Source organism: Perna viridis, chromosome 4 (assembly GCF_037379345.1).
Source record: "Perna viridis isolate PV_CMFRI_1.1 ecotype Kerala chromosome 4, ASM3737934v1, whole genome shotgun sequence".
NCBI classification, from domain to species: domain Eukaryota; kingdom Metazoa; phylum Mollusca; class Bivalvia; order Mytilida; family Mytilidae; genus Perna; species Perna viridis.
The window spans coordinates 8,700,985-8,716,769 of record NC_142448.1 but is presented as its reverse complement, the minus strand read 5'-3'; the positions used below and the strand labels follow the sequence as shown (position 1 = coordinate 8,716,769).

The window sequence follows — 15,785 nt, the reverse complement described above, 5'->3', positions numbered from 1 at the left end:
CCTGTATTTCGACATCAATCAAAAGAAGTCCACTGGATTTAGTGCGAAACATCAAAGTAAATCTGAAAAAATTGGGTTGTACAAATGCTAATGTAAAAAATCGGTGGACAGGAAACAGGCAAATAAAAAAATGTAATGTTTAGTCAATTTGTAGGCTGTTAATGAGAAAGTCAATATACATACCAATAAAAACCATATTTAAAGTTTTGACAATAATGTTATGAGGATCTCTTTTACGGGTGAGTTTATTGAGATTACTTTTAAGACCATGTGGATCCAGTTTAAATTTACAAGCTTTATTAACGTTTCCATAAAATTCATAAAAAGTAGGATTATGACATATACGTCCATATTTAGATGCCAAAGTTTTATATTTATGACAGGAGTTAGTAAACGTTTTAAACAACTTATTGTAACGAAATCTTTGACTAAATAATTTTTTGATGATACAGAAATTGCATTCTACCACTGCAAACACAGGCATACCGAACAAGTATAGAAATGTATACACCGAATAAGTATAGAAGTGCACCATTATACATGTAGAAGTGTATACACCGTAAGAAGGAGCCAAATGAATGAGAAATCATCCCGCTTGTCGTAAATCTGGTTCTTATTTTATCTTGTATAATAGAAACATCTAAATCCAAAAAATGAACAATTGAGACTGTCAGTGTTGGTTTTATTCAAAGTTAATTCCATTGGATAAATTTCGGTGTTGTATTTATAAAAATCAGGGTTATTTGATGAAAAGATATCGTCAAGGTAATGGTAGGTATTGTTTAATTTGTCTAGCATATACGATTTAGATGAATCATTTTCTAGTTTGGCCATAAACTTAGATTCATAACGGTAAAGGAACAAATCGTCTATTAAATAAGCATAGTTTATGCCCATAGGAATTCATACGAAATTAACAGAATTACTAGTAATCATATCCTCACAGGTCCAGTAAGTATAGTTCTTATATCTATCATTGTCGTTGGAGAAAAAAGACCTTTCTCTATAATAGCAGGTATATTTGTAATCTGCTTTTTTGAAACACAATTCGATAAAATATGAAAATGTCTGCTTTATGTTATAAAGTAATGTGAAAGTAGTATAGAGAGTAGAGAAGTCATAGCTATCAACAGTTTCAAATGATTTATAGAAAGCGGTGTAATTTGTCCCAAACTACAAGTGATTTTTTTACACTCGAAAAGTAGATTACACAGTTGTGTTCTTTTCCTTTAATACAATAATTGACAATAAGTTCTTAAAATTTAGATACAGCACAGTCACAATAGGATGTACGACATGATGGCCAATCTTCGTACGTGAATGCATCGGGGTAGTATCTTTAACTAACCTGATTTTTTTTGTAAATATGCTAAGCCATAAACCAGAGACATATACATATGTCTCTGCTTAAACTAATAATGTTATCTCAAAAGTGTCGTCATTTGCTTATATCAATATTATAAGGAAAGAAAAAAACATACTAAAATATATGTCTCTGAACTTCGTTTGGGAGACCAGAAACATATAAAACCATGGTTTTATGTCTCTGGGGAGACATAGTTAAATAAGCAAAAACGATGAACTACAACAACATCACAAGAAGCTTATCCAACCTGATTATTTACAGCACCTATTAATGATTATGTTCTGAATCTGATCATGAATACATATTGCCAAATATGACTTGCCTGATGGAATTTTCTCAAGATACAACTTTTCTGAAGATATATATCAAGATGTATTATCCAGTTTGCGTATTTGTAATGCAAAATATCTTTGACATAATCCACATTTCCATTCTCGTTCGCTATTTGTAACGCAAACTGACTGCACAAAGTATTAATGCTGTTCCGTAAGCTTGCGATACAGTGTCTGAGTGACTGGTTTCCATGCAATATGAATAAGGAGGATTTATATCTAGGTTAGCAAGAAGAATGGAAATAAGCGTCATGTCAAAGAAACAATAGCAGAGACATGGAAGCAACATAGGACTATCTAGGGGTCTTTTAGGAACACTGAGAACATCTACCATTCCGGGAAAAACTTTCAGTTGGTCCCATCGAAATATACAGGCACTTGGAATCTAGACTACTTAACAATGAATCAAACTGCAAGTTGCTGTGAAATGCTTCATGCAAGCTTATAACAGAAAATAAGTGGAATTATGATTTGACGAGGGTTTGCTTAATATAAATTTTAATCTATTGACATGAATAGTTAATGTGGTTCAATTAGGTGGTATTCTTCACAAGATATATACAGAGAGTTTCAATAATTTTAGGATTTTATTAGATATTGGTCATATTTGAATGACTAGCATTGTTATTTATGATTATTTCGTCATTTTTTTTACGAAATGTAGAGAGGCCTTGCTTTATTATGATAGAATCTGACATAGAAGTTTAAATATAATGTTGAAATTTAATGAACATGTTTTCAAAATGACAGCATCCTTTTGTATATATTTAAGCGTTCGCAAGTGAGGCATTTTCTGTATTTTGCGCATTCTAAATTATAAGGGATTTCAAGTGAATTATTAAAGATGTTCATTAATTATTTTTATTTTGTATGGTTTTTCCTTACTAAGAGGATCCTATTGGTTAACAGGCATGTAATATTAAATCCTAAAATTCCTTTCAAAACCTTCCCATACTACAAAACATAAAAAACAAAAACAGAAAATAATGTCCAAAAACAAGGAGGGCGATTGAGGAATTAAGATTAAGGATTTTAGTAATCAAAATTATTTTATTTGATACTGGTCTAATCATAAAGACCAATCTTGAATGCCGAGTTGGTCGGACTATATAATACGGGATACCATTCTAGTACAGAGTGCAGAGATGCCACCTTGCTGATTTTGTCGAGTCTAGGTAAAGATGTTGACCTTATTGGTCTAGCGTCAATACATCACCATTTCATGTTGATCAACTCTCTTTTCATTATGGTATCAGTTCCTCGAACACACAGTTTCTACAAATAGTGATGTTGCTATTCGTACAATCTGTACCTTTAATTTTATTTCCTTTGTGTAACACTAGAGCCACAATAGGGTAAAACCATATCAACCAACCAACATATATTGTTTCTAATTATTGTGTAGAATTAAAACAATTATTTAATGGTCAGCAGCTGAACTCCTTGAACGATTTCGCTATATCTTAATATGCAGAGCAATGATCTATTTTAGTGTTGCTCCCCTGCATGATCATACATGTGATACCTCCTGATCACCAGGGAGACTCCCCGAAATTTACTCTTACTTTTGACCAAAAACGGTCCAATTCTGCAAATATGCCTGATAGAAAAAAGATCTTCTTTGTATATTACATATGTTTTTCTTAAATTTCCTTGATATCAAAGATAAATCTCCCTGATGCCTCTGTTAAAGTGATCACATGCATGCATAATAAGTATTATAATTATAAGCATTAAATGCATATATATTGTGTTTAATGCACATTTTCTCCATATCAATTTTTGAACTTAATGCAATCCTTGTCACTATGGATTGTGTTATATTATGAAAGAATCTGACATACACGTCTATATAATGTTGAAATTTAATGAATATATATCATCATGAGTTGTATATTCATCACCATGACCTAATCATATATCACCATAAACTCTGAATCTATCACCAGGACCTAAATATCTATCACTGTTATCTAAATATCAATCACCTTGAGTTTTGTACCCTATCACCAGGACCTTAATATCTATCACCATGATCTAAATATCTATCACCAGGACCTAAATATCTATCACCATGATCTAATTATCTATCACTGTTATCTAAATATCAATCACCTTGAGTTTTGTACCCTATCACCATGACCTTAATATCTATCACCATGATCTAAATATCTATCACCATGATCTAAATATCTATCACCAGGACCTAAATATCTAATACCATGATCTAATTATCTATCACTGTTATCTAAATATCAATCACCTTGAGTTTTGTACCCTATCACCATGGCCTTAATATCTATCACCATGATCTAAATATCTATCACATGACCTTAATATCTATCACCATGATCTAAATATCTATCACCATGACCTAAATATCTATCACCATGACCTTAATATCTATCACCATGATCTAAATATCTATCACCATGACCTTAATATCTATCACCATGATCTAAATATCTATCACCATGACCTAAATATCTATCACCAGGACCTTAATATCTATCACGATGATCTAAATATCTATCACCAGGACCTAAATATCTATCACCAGGATCTAAATATCTATCACCATGACCTAAATATCGATCATCATGATCTAATCATCTATCACCATGTCCTAAACATCTATCACCATGACCTAAATATCTATCACCAGGACCTAAATATCTATCACCATGACCTAAACATCTATCACCATGATCTAAACATCTATCACCATGACCTAAATATTTATCACCATGACCTAAACATCTATCACCATGATCTAAATATCTATCACCATGACCTAAATATCTATCACCATGACCTAAATATCTATCACCATGACCTAAATATCTATCACCATGACCTAAACATCTATCACCATGATCTAAATATCTATCACCAGGACCTTAATATCTATCTCCATGATCTAAATATCTATCACCATGATCTAAACATCTATCACCATTATATGTGTATTCATCAGGATCTAAATATTTATCACCAGGACCTAAATATTTATCACCATGATATGTGCACCAAGCAACATAACCTTACATCTATCACCATGACGAAAATACCATCAATTGGGTCATTTTTGTTGTAGTTTTATTTTGGTTTATTTGGCACCTACTTCAATGTGTCAAAAGTAAACACACAAAAGTTTATATTTTTCAAAATTAAGTCTATGCATGTTATAGATAAACCTGTATATATTAGTGTAAATGATATGATGGCTTCTCAATTGATAACTAATAGGTAATTAGCTTATACTTATATGACCAGGGTAAGGAGCATCTCGGTACAGTGTGGAATGTTCATCATATTGCATCCTCACCCTGAGTCATACTTGTGGAATTAACTATTAACTTAGTCCAGTAAATTGGTAGAGCAACTTTAAAACACCGGTAGAGCTGGGTAAATTCCATATATAAAGTCCAAGTACGATATGTACAAATTTATTATGTACAAGTTCAATCAACATATTAAATGTCACATTCAAAACATAGAGATGAAAAACATACAAGTCATAATCTTAAGTGATGCACAGTGTGGGCACCACCACGGTGCAGATATTTAAACTACATAGTATTTGATGCGCACAAGACTCTCAGGATAAAAACTGCTAAACTAAACAATATTTCATAACTATATAGAGTACCACGGTTACAAATTAATCCTATGTTTTTAAGCTATTATGTAAAATCCTATAAAATATGTAAAATATTACAAAATACTGATAATTAATTAAACAATATAGATTTTGTCCAAATAATCTGCCCTGAAGGGTTTTTTTTTATCACAAACAGGCTTTGACACAAAAATCTGACATCAATGAGTGACAATTTGAGAATTACAAATAAAGAAAGGAATTAGCACTTTTTGTTAATCCAAATACTTGACAAATATCTTGCTTTCTGTAAAATATACAATAGATAAAAGTGATTTTAACAGCAAATTAGCAAACAAGATAATCCTGTATGATCCATGTGAAAATGGATGTAAAATAATACTAAATAAGACAAATCTTCATAAAATTAACATGGAGTATTTCAACAATAAAATATATCAAGATAATAACGCATTTATACACGAAATATCGCTACAGTGCAAAATCATATTTATCAGAGTCTAACATTGTGAACTGTTTTAACAACAAAATGTCACCCTGATCTTTATAGCTGTTCACTACAAACTGTATACCACTCTCAGTGACCTTCATATCATGGATTGTAAATTCAGCATAAGAAGTTGTATAACTGTCATCATGACTGTAAAATGTTTCCTTTTATCAACTGATGAACCAGAGATGTTTGGTCAACTTTTTTAGAGCAATTATGGATAGAGTGCATGCATAGTTGTTCCCAGATGCCAAACATAAACCAATAATGTGGGACATTTAAGCAAACTTTCTAATGTTAAACATAGTTGTTTATGTTTAAGATGAAGGTCGTAGACAGCGTCCATTTTCCTGACGCAACTGGAGGCTGTATCTAACAGAGAGAAGACAGATGGGATGGTATGGATTTTCAATGAAGTGGTGTTCCATTAGGAATCACATGATACTCAATTATTTATATGAATGAACTAAACAATACTATGCTTTTATTGACAAAATTGCTTCTTTCATAATCTCAAGAACTACATAAAAAATGTGTTTAAATATATTTAAACTGACAGCCTACTCTTATGTGATTGTTTGTCTTACCTTCATATAACCTTTATAATTTCACTTATTGTTCCAATGACTTTAACAAACTATACATGTTGTTAACAATAACAATTGTTAATTGTGATGTCATCAAACTGATGCCAGTTTCAGTACTTCAGGGGAAATATTCTTGTATAAAATTGTCCTGATGACGCCCGCCTGGCTGGCAAAACTAGTAGACCAGCATAAAGTGATACTAGAAGTTATCCATTGTTGAAGGCCGTACGGTGACCTGTAGAAGCTTAATTACTTCGTATTTGACGTTTCAACATTTATGGATGACTGTCTCATTGACAATCATACCAGACCCCCATTTTCATATTTAAAGTGTTGTTGTTTTAAATATTACAATTTTTCCATTAACATGTAACACTAAAGTACTATAATTTTCTTGTGTGGGTAATAACTTAATTTCAGCACTTTCATTTATGTCTCTTTTTCATAAAGGTAAATGTATCCATTGACCTAAAAAAGAAAAGGTACATATTAATTGACAATATAGGAAATTAAATTGAAATTAGAATTCTTAGTTAATTTACAAAAATAATTATCAAAGTCCAAAAATCAAACAGATATGCTTTCCGTCATCAAAAAAGAAATTCTATGGAGAAAGGATGAAATTATAGTTTTATTGTTTAGTTTTTGCATAAGTAAGGTTGAAGAATTATCAAAAAAGTAATGGTAATTAAATTAGTTCTATTCATTTCCATACTATAATTTCATATTTATATGGTAATTATGTTCATGTTAGTAACAAGAAGGATTTGTACTGTAACTTTTTCAATGAATTAAGTAACTGAAGCCACTAACAATACACTATATGTGAGACAAAAATTATAATTACCGAAATAAAGCGTTTCTGTAAGAAATCGTGGTTCTTAAATGTCACCGAAGTGTCATCATATAAAATCAGTTGATCTCCTTTCACGGCATAGGTTACATCTGAGTTAAAAATAAATAGGACAGTTAACATTTGACTAATAATAGCAAATTTCTACATTTAATGAATAAATATTGTTCATGGATAAAACCCTTTTAAAACTATATATAATATATAAAAATATACCAGTCAACAAAAGAAACATTACAAAGATGATAATCATTAATTTATAAATACCTTAGTTTAAATTTATTTGTTTATCCTGGATTGGGAAACCAGTTATACAACTTATATTAATCCCTCTCCAGCTGGCGGGTGATTGTACTAATGAGTGTGGTGATTGTACTACGCAGTGTGGTGATTGTACTAATGAGTGTGGTGATTGTACTACGCAGTGTGGTGATTGCAGTAATAAGTGTGGTGATTGTACTACGCAGTGTGGTGATTGCAATAATGAGTGTGTGATTGCAATAATGAGTGTGGTGATTGCAATAATGAGTGTGGTGATTGTACTACGCAGTGTGTTGATTGCAGTAATGAGTGTGGTGATTGTACTAATGAGTGTGGTGATTGCAATAATGAGTGTAGTGATTGTACTAATGAGTGTGGTGATTGCAATAATGAGTGTGGTGATTGTACTAATGAGTGTGGTGATTGCAATAATGAGTGTGGTGATTGCAATAATTAGTGTAGTGATTGTACTAATGAGTGTGGTGATTGCAATAATGAGTGTGGTGATTGTACTTATGAGTGTGGTGATTGCAATAATGAGTGTTGTGATTGTACTAATGAGTGTGGTGAATAATGAGTGTGGTGATTGCAATAATGAGTGTGGTGATTGCAATAATGAGTGTGGTCATTGTACTATGCAGTGTGGTGATTGTATTACTTATCTTGCTGATGATTCTACTTAGTGTGGTGAAAGTGCTATTGAGTGTTGTGAATTGTAACGGACAACTGAGTGTAATGATGGTACCACTGGGAGCAATGTTAATTCTACTTGTATTGTTGGGACGATTAAGTGATGGTACTATTGAGTTTAATTTACCAATTAGTGATGTAATAGTACTATTGATGGTGGTGAATCTGCTAAGTGTAATGATGTAAAACTGAATTTAGTGTTTGTGCTTCTGAGTGATGTGATAGTACTACTCAATGTGGTGATTTTACTACACCTTTTCTGTACTGTACCACTATCAAAGTGTCGTGATAATTCTATAGTATGTGGTGGTAGACAAGTGAGGAGTATGATAATATAAATGCGTGGCAAGTTAAGGGAGAACTGAGTGTATTGAGAGTACTACTGGATGTGATGATTGTACTGTTGAGTGTAATAATGGTAGTATGGTTTATGGTTTTCTGGACACTGGGATCAAAGTTATACCTTGTAACGGGGCTTTGGGATTAAAATGAAAAGGGATCTGGCAAATGACCAATTTTCCAGTCGGGATTTCCGTATCAAATTGAAGTGTGGTGCAGGAAAGGGCACATGAAAGTTTTTTAGATTTTGGGGGTTAAATTTGTTGTCTTTCTGTTTATTTCTTCAGGAGACCAAATTGTTACTAATGATTTTCACTTCTTGTTTTCAGTCTTGATGATTCAATACATTTGTATGTTGGTGTGTCTGTTCATTGTGGTTTTTTCACCTGGGTTGGTCAGGAATAATGTGGAATTTGGGAAAGAATTGTTGTACAAATTAAAAAAAAAACAAAAAACTTTAAATGGAATTTCAGACAACTGGGACAAAATTTAAGAGAAAGTGTGAAGAGAAACCAAGGGTGGAACACTTATCTTTAGTATTTTGTTGTTTGCAATGACTACTGTATTCATCCTTAATGGGTTATGTTAATTTATCAAGTTCAAATATTAGGTTCCTTTACAAAACAGTATCTAGAACTGAGGGCAAGGGGCTCATAATACTTTGTACTTGAACCATTTCTTTGTCTAAGGGTGTAATTCTTTGAACTTTTCTGAACATGTTCCGATCTTTTGCAACAAAAAATAATTTTTGAAAGTTAATGTTTATCATTTTTTATTGATTCGCTCAATCTGGGGTTACAGTTTGGGTATGACCATTTGATATAATTTGGAGGGGAATAAATTTATTAATATTAATTTTCAACCTACTTTCTGCATGAATATTTGTTTCCGTCACTTGCAAGGACTGGACATTTATTTTTACATGGTCCTCGCTTACTTTCACACGATTTCTGTACAACACAATGTCTGAAGCCGCTTCAAAATTAACATACACATGTAGTCCAGACGACTAACAATTAGCCTTGAATGTTTGCCTTTACCAGCACATTGATAATTGTCGAATGCATTTTTTAAGATAAAGCAAAAGTAAAAAGCAACTCGAGTTACAAATGAAGATTGAAAGCTCCGCCATTTTGAACCGTGTATCATCTGTACACAGAAAATAGGTACCAGGACTGGTTTTCTGTTTTTTCAATTCATTCTTTCCCTAGGTGTACGGTGGTTCCAGTTTATAGCCACGTTGGTACTGTATAGTGTATAGTAGCTATAAACTGGAATCACCGTACACTAACGGTAATCATCTATTAAATATACCGAAAACCAGTCCTGGTACCTATTTCCTGTGTACAGACGATTCAGTGGAATTCTGTGTGCACCTGCAGCCCGCAGACTGTTATGTTTGTTTGCGCAGAGTGTTCCGTGTTACTTCATTCACCGAAACATGTTCGGCACATCCCGGACATACGAAAGAAATACATCTTTACATTGTATTCATTGTCGTATATATAATGTGTAATGTTTGTAATGAATGTGTATGTTTATAAAGTCACTTTGAACTTGTATGACTTCAAATAAAGCTTAAAGATTTATATTCTCCATTGTCTAGTTAACTTTTGGGTTCAGGTTTTTCAAGACTGCTTCATAGAATCATAATTAAATCGATAAAATGTTCTTACCAAAGGTGTAATCTGATAAAATAGCTGTACGACCGTGTTTATACCTTGTTAGACACTTCGGTACTTAGCTGTAATCATCAGGAACCGCCCAACAGATTTTTAGCCAATCAAATTATGGTGATAATCGATGTTACTGATTCGGCAGGAGAATTGTAAACATACCACGAATAGGCCGTTAAATTAAACCGAGAAGAACCTATCAAAACCTGTTTGAATGAAGTCAAGGGTGATTTGGTAAGTATTAATGTTATAATTCTATATAAGAATTATATATATTACATATAGTCTATAATATATAAACAAAAATGTTTCTTGTGAACAGAAAATAGATTTGTATTATTATTTAATTACAAAACTTTCTTTGCGATATCGTTTACGCTGTAAAATTATTACGAGGAATTAATATGGCTGTACAGTCTAGTTAGCCGAATGGTCATGAGAATTAGACAAAATTCAGTGTTTCCTTAAATGTCAGGGCAGAAAGACCCAATTTAAATCACGCATTTGCATTCACGTATCAGTTAAAGTGGACCTTTGGAGTAGATTTAATATGAAAATATTCATTTCTACATCAATATCAACGACTAGTTTGTAAATTTATCAAACGTCTTAGGTTTTAGATAAAATATAAGAAGCGAGATTGTCCTTGTTTTATTAACAAATGAACAGCACCTAAAGTTGTTTTGCACAAACCTGTGTATCCATAGGTAAAGAAAAACAACTGATGGCATTTTAATAAGTTTAAATCATCAGAACAGAAAGGGTGTTGTTAATGTAAAAAATATGTATGGATAATAAAACTTCGGAAATTCCCTCTACGATGCTGCGTGCAAACTTCCCGAATGCCTCGAAGGTAATGGCCTATATCAAATGTTTTTATTCACAAATTAAAGATCTCGTAAACAACATCACTGTCGTGGTTATTTGTACTCCGTCTGCATTTATATTGATGGTATCTTTTACATTTTACAATGCGGATTGTTTGTATCTGTTTGTTTCCATTAATTGAAGAATAAAATATTATATTCTTCAAAACCCTTTAATATAATTATATAATTAATTTAATTAATATAATAATGAATACATGTCATTTCAACTTGCCAAATTGGCAACAAACAATGCCAAAGGTATTTAACTTTATCCATATCAATTTTTGATATATTTGTTGGACACACATTATGTTCAAAATCAACAAAAGCCCATCGAGCATATTTTGGTAGACTAAAAAGATTATTTTCGCGTTATAATGCGGTACTTTTATAATAACTTGATACTATTGTGTTATAACTCGATAATTTCGCAAAATACCCGATAATTTTGCAAATTAACGTGAAATATCGTATATGTATGACGAAAGCACGCATTATAAGACTTGTGACAAAAAAAGATTGATACCATATGCATTAAGTTAACTATATACGCAGCAATGAGTTTCCTTGCGAACATGGTGGTCAATAAACTCGAAACATCCGAAAAGCAAAGTCAATAAATTGGCGGCACCAATCTGCAAAAACCACTTGACAAACAACCCTACATACTTTCCACTGCCACAACTTACACTGAAAAAAAAAACCACTCACTTCAATTTCATTTTGGAAAAAATACACTGACATGCTGGGAATCTTTGTTCATTTTAACATAAAAAAAACATAGCATTAAAGAGGCCAAAATGTTTTACACAATAGATTCTGTCAGCTTTTTCCTGACCGACCCCTTGTAAAACAAGAATAACGACACCTAGATTTTGAAATACTTAAATATTTCATTTGTCAACGGATTTCTACTTTTATCGTGTCCAATCTTTCCACTGTTATTATTGCTGTTGCTTTACATGTAAATGTCCTTTGGTAATGATTGTTCAACGGTTGCATGCTTCTGCGTTTATATTGAAATTGTTGTGATAAATTGTATTGAGGGGGTGAAGACCACGTGAGTCGGAAAACTTTTTTTCCGATCCCTGTTTGCTCTTTGAGCACAAATAAATCTTTATTAACTTGGAAATCATGGTCTATATTGATTTGTTAACTGGTTTTGTATTACCTTTTTTGGTTATTTATGATCTGTGTTGTGTGTGTTTCTGTTTGTATTGACCTCTTTATCCCTGGATAATGATCTTTTGATTTCCATTAAAATCTTGGTATCTTTGATTACTTTTTCTACTTACGAATAAAATCAATACAAAGAACTAATATAAACAATAATAAGAAAGAGTAACCAAGGGAACCAAGGTTATAGCGATAATCAAAAGAATGTAATCCAGGGACAAAGACCCGACATGGAAAACAAACATACACAACAAAGAACATAAAGTAACTAAAATCATACATACAAAGTAACAAAAGCAAATGAGCAACTCGGACTCCACTAAAAACTGGGAGCATGGACTAGGTGCACCGGTAGGGTAATTGTCCTCTGCTTTTCTAGAAACACCCGCCGAGTTGCTCATAAAAAGTCAAGTCCGTGGTAGACAAACGAGGAAAGGAAAACTATGACCCGTTGAATAAATCAGTTTATATGATAATTGCCACTATCATTGTAACTTCACCACTCAGCACTGTTATACTTGGTGAAGTACTGGTATTGTCGGCAATGAGTTTCAACAATATAGGATCATTCAATTATATTTCCTATAAATTTTTCTCGGCAACGAAGAATGAAAAGATCTGTCATATTATAGAGTATCTATCTGCATTTCTTGTGTTACATATACCAGGAGAATAACAAACTCCAAACATTATCAAGTTGAAATAATGTAAGGGTTCACTCTGATAGATTTGATACATTTTTAAAACTGGGTAAGTAAGTAGTCCTGAAAGATTGAAATAAATGCATCTATATGGGTGTTCATTATTTTATCATACATTTCGTTATCTCCTACGGTCTTGTCTGATTCACGGCGGGAGCTAAGAACCTGCCGCTTTCGGAATTATCGGTATTCATTAGTCACAAAGATGGCGAGAAAAGAGGAAATAATGGTTCAATATTATAGTATTTTTTCTTAAGACGTATAGCAATCTGATGTTAAAATGTATGAAAATAATCTGTCACGAATTCTAGTATAGTTCTATAGCAAATGGATATGTCGCTACGTCAAATCTTCCTCTTTCGTATAATATTTACAGCGGGGTTGGGGTGCCTGGGGTGTCTTCTTTCTTGAGTTTCCGAAGATTAACGCTTACCTATGCAAATGATAATATTTCCAGTCCAATGCAAAAAACTTGTCATATCTTAAAATCAGGTTGACAAAACGATTTTTGTTTAAATGTCACGTAGATATTCTTACCATGAAACCTCAAATAATTCGCAGCCAAGCCATGCATATATAACATTACAACGTAAAATGCATTGTTCCAACCCCTCCAAGTTCACAACCCTGCCTTTATTTTTCAAGATTTTCAGGAGGCGGATAACAAAACTTTGGAAAGAAATCAATGAAATGTATCATTTGAGGCAGCTGAATGATATAAAATAAAACTTTGTTAACACAAAATAAGACGCTAAAATCTGCATGAATATTAAAAAAAAAGACAAAAAGCTGAACTTCTGACTACATATACCACGACAGGAGCTTGGAACCAATATCAGATTATACCTTTCATAACAAATCCTAAAACTACATGAAGACATGTACACATGACCGTTGAGAATTTAGATGTTCATCCATGCACCTCGTAAAAGGTGCGGCAAAGACAGCTTTTATATAATTATGGGTCAGGGTTTATAAAAGTTTTATTTTTTGGCGTGTGTTAAAAAAAGTGTATACTAAATACGAAAAAAATGTAATTTTACATTATATACAAAAATCTTAAGAGACAGGATTTTGTACACACAAAAATGCGTTAAAATGCATATAGAATATCGAATTTATAAAGGGACATGTATGCTATGTGTACATTGTACATATACATGTATTTAAGATATTTTTTTCCGGTAAGAGAAAACAGACAGGGCTATTCTAAATCATTTAATTAGATAATTATACAGAGCCTTTTTACATTCAAAAGTTAGAATCAGGAGACAGTTAAATCTTTATTTGCGTTTGATATGAAAACAGTGTTTCAAGCTTTGGCAGATATCATTAGGGAACAGAATTCGTTGCTACATTTATTACAAACAAATTTGCCTTTAGACATCTAAACACCAATGCTTTTACGAGCTTATTTCTCATTCATGTATATTACAGTTAACACAAAAGTAAATCATGGTCCACCTACTGTTAAAAATACTTGTCTGTATATTGTGATATAAAGTTTTGACCCACATGTATTGTCTCTCCTGGCTTAAAAATGTTTTTATTTTTGTAGGACAAAAATGCCTTATATAATAAGAATGATTGCACTATTGATTATTCTTGTATTATTTGAGCCAGTAACGTCAAAGTAAGTTATTATAATTCAGTTTTGTAAAGCACTCTTATTTGTCACACTTGTGCTCAGGAAGCCCCCAAAAGAAACCTTGTCAGTGTGAAATGAACAGGAGAAATTGAAGAAAAAATAATTTCTTTCGGTTTAACAATGTATTTATTGAATAAGGCGGCCATGCTTATAAAAATATCGACTAACAAGTTGTATCCGTTAGATGGTCTTCAAGACCTGGTTTAATATGGATATTCCGGTATGACATTCGATTTCCATCTGTCATTCTTTAACGTAATTCCTGTATTTCAACCAACACGAACTTTAACGAATAACACGGCGGTTGTTTTGTAGGAAGCAAGAACTGTTCACCTTTTTGGTAGCAATTGAGTTTCTTGAATATCGTAATTTGTTTTCTCTCTTCACGATCCCTTATCCATATATGGGCTTCGGGTGTTTCTTCAAAGAACAGAGATAAAAGACATCAAAATGTACTCACATAGAAACCTCATTTTACATAGTTATAATGTATGAATAAATAAGGATAGTTAATGGCGAAAATCAACAATATAAACCAAGATGTTTCTTCTCCCAGTTTTGTTACGTTGTACGTATTATTTTAGTTATTTTATGTTTTTTGTTGTTTTTGTCTGTTTTCTATGTCTGGTCTTTGTCCCTGGATTTAATTCTATTGATTTCCCCTAGAATTTTGGTTCCCTTGATTACTCTTTCAAAATCACTTACTTGCAAAACAACCTACTTTCAACTTATCTCGTAAAGACGTTTTTATCTCACTTTGCTTGCGCGAATTATACACCCCCCCCCCCAAAAAAAAAAATCAATAATTGCATTTGTCTTTCAAGTTTTTCAATTTCGTTACTCCTTTACGTGTGGGCATAATTTTACCCATAAATAAATATACAATCAATAGTCGTAAATTACAAAACTATGCATAAACACAAGTAAATAAAACAAACGCAAAGAAAAATTAGCTTTATCTTCTTTCAAATTTCGTCTGTTCTCGTGATTTTTCATCTTTTTGAATAAATAAATAAATAAAATGATTAAAAAATTTAACGAACGTATATAGCATATATAAGCTTAAACGTGTTATATCCTATTTATTGCAGTAGATGTGATTATTACACACAAACAACACATTATACCAGCTGTGGCTTTTTAGGATGGAGTAGTTGTACTTGTTACAGGTAGGA

General features: G+C 32.3%; 1 protein-coding gene and 1 long non-coding RNA gene across 6 annotated transcripts in view; one reads left to right on the top strand and one right to left on the bottom strand.

Moving 5' to 3' along the window:
- Positions 1-5,131: 5,131 nt before the first annotated feature.
- On the bottom strand, positions 5,132-10,375 carry LOC148618742 (uncharacterized). 5 transcript variants are annotated; one of them, XR_015921433.1, is made up of 4 exons: positions 10,217-10,375; positions 9,408-9,515; positions 7,245-7,342; positions 5,132-6,865 (listed from the first exon to the last, which is right to left on the bottom strand). It is a non-coding gene; the product is annotated as an uncharacterized LOC148618742 (long non-coding RNA). The 5 variants fall into 5 exon arrangements; XR_015921430.1 differs by lacking the exons at positions 9,408-9,515; positions 10,217-10,375 and adding an exon at positions 9,201-9,394 and having other exon boundaries at positions 5,132-6,182; positions 6,398-6,865; XR_015921431.1 differs by lacking the exon at positions 9,408-9,515 and having other exon boundaries at positions 10,217-10,374.
- Positions 10,342-15,785, top strand: part of LOC148618741 (uncharacterized) — a 47,695-nt gene continuing 42,251 nt past the window's right edge. The window contains 3 exon segments of the mRNA XM_088577922.1: positions 10,342-10,450; positions 14,521-14,595; positions 15,702-15,779. Of these exon segments, the coding sequence (XP_088434048.1) occupies positions 10,431-10,450; positions 14,521-14,595; positions 15,702-15,779 (173 nt within the window). The 5' untranslated portion in view covers positions 10,342-10,430.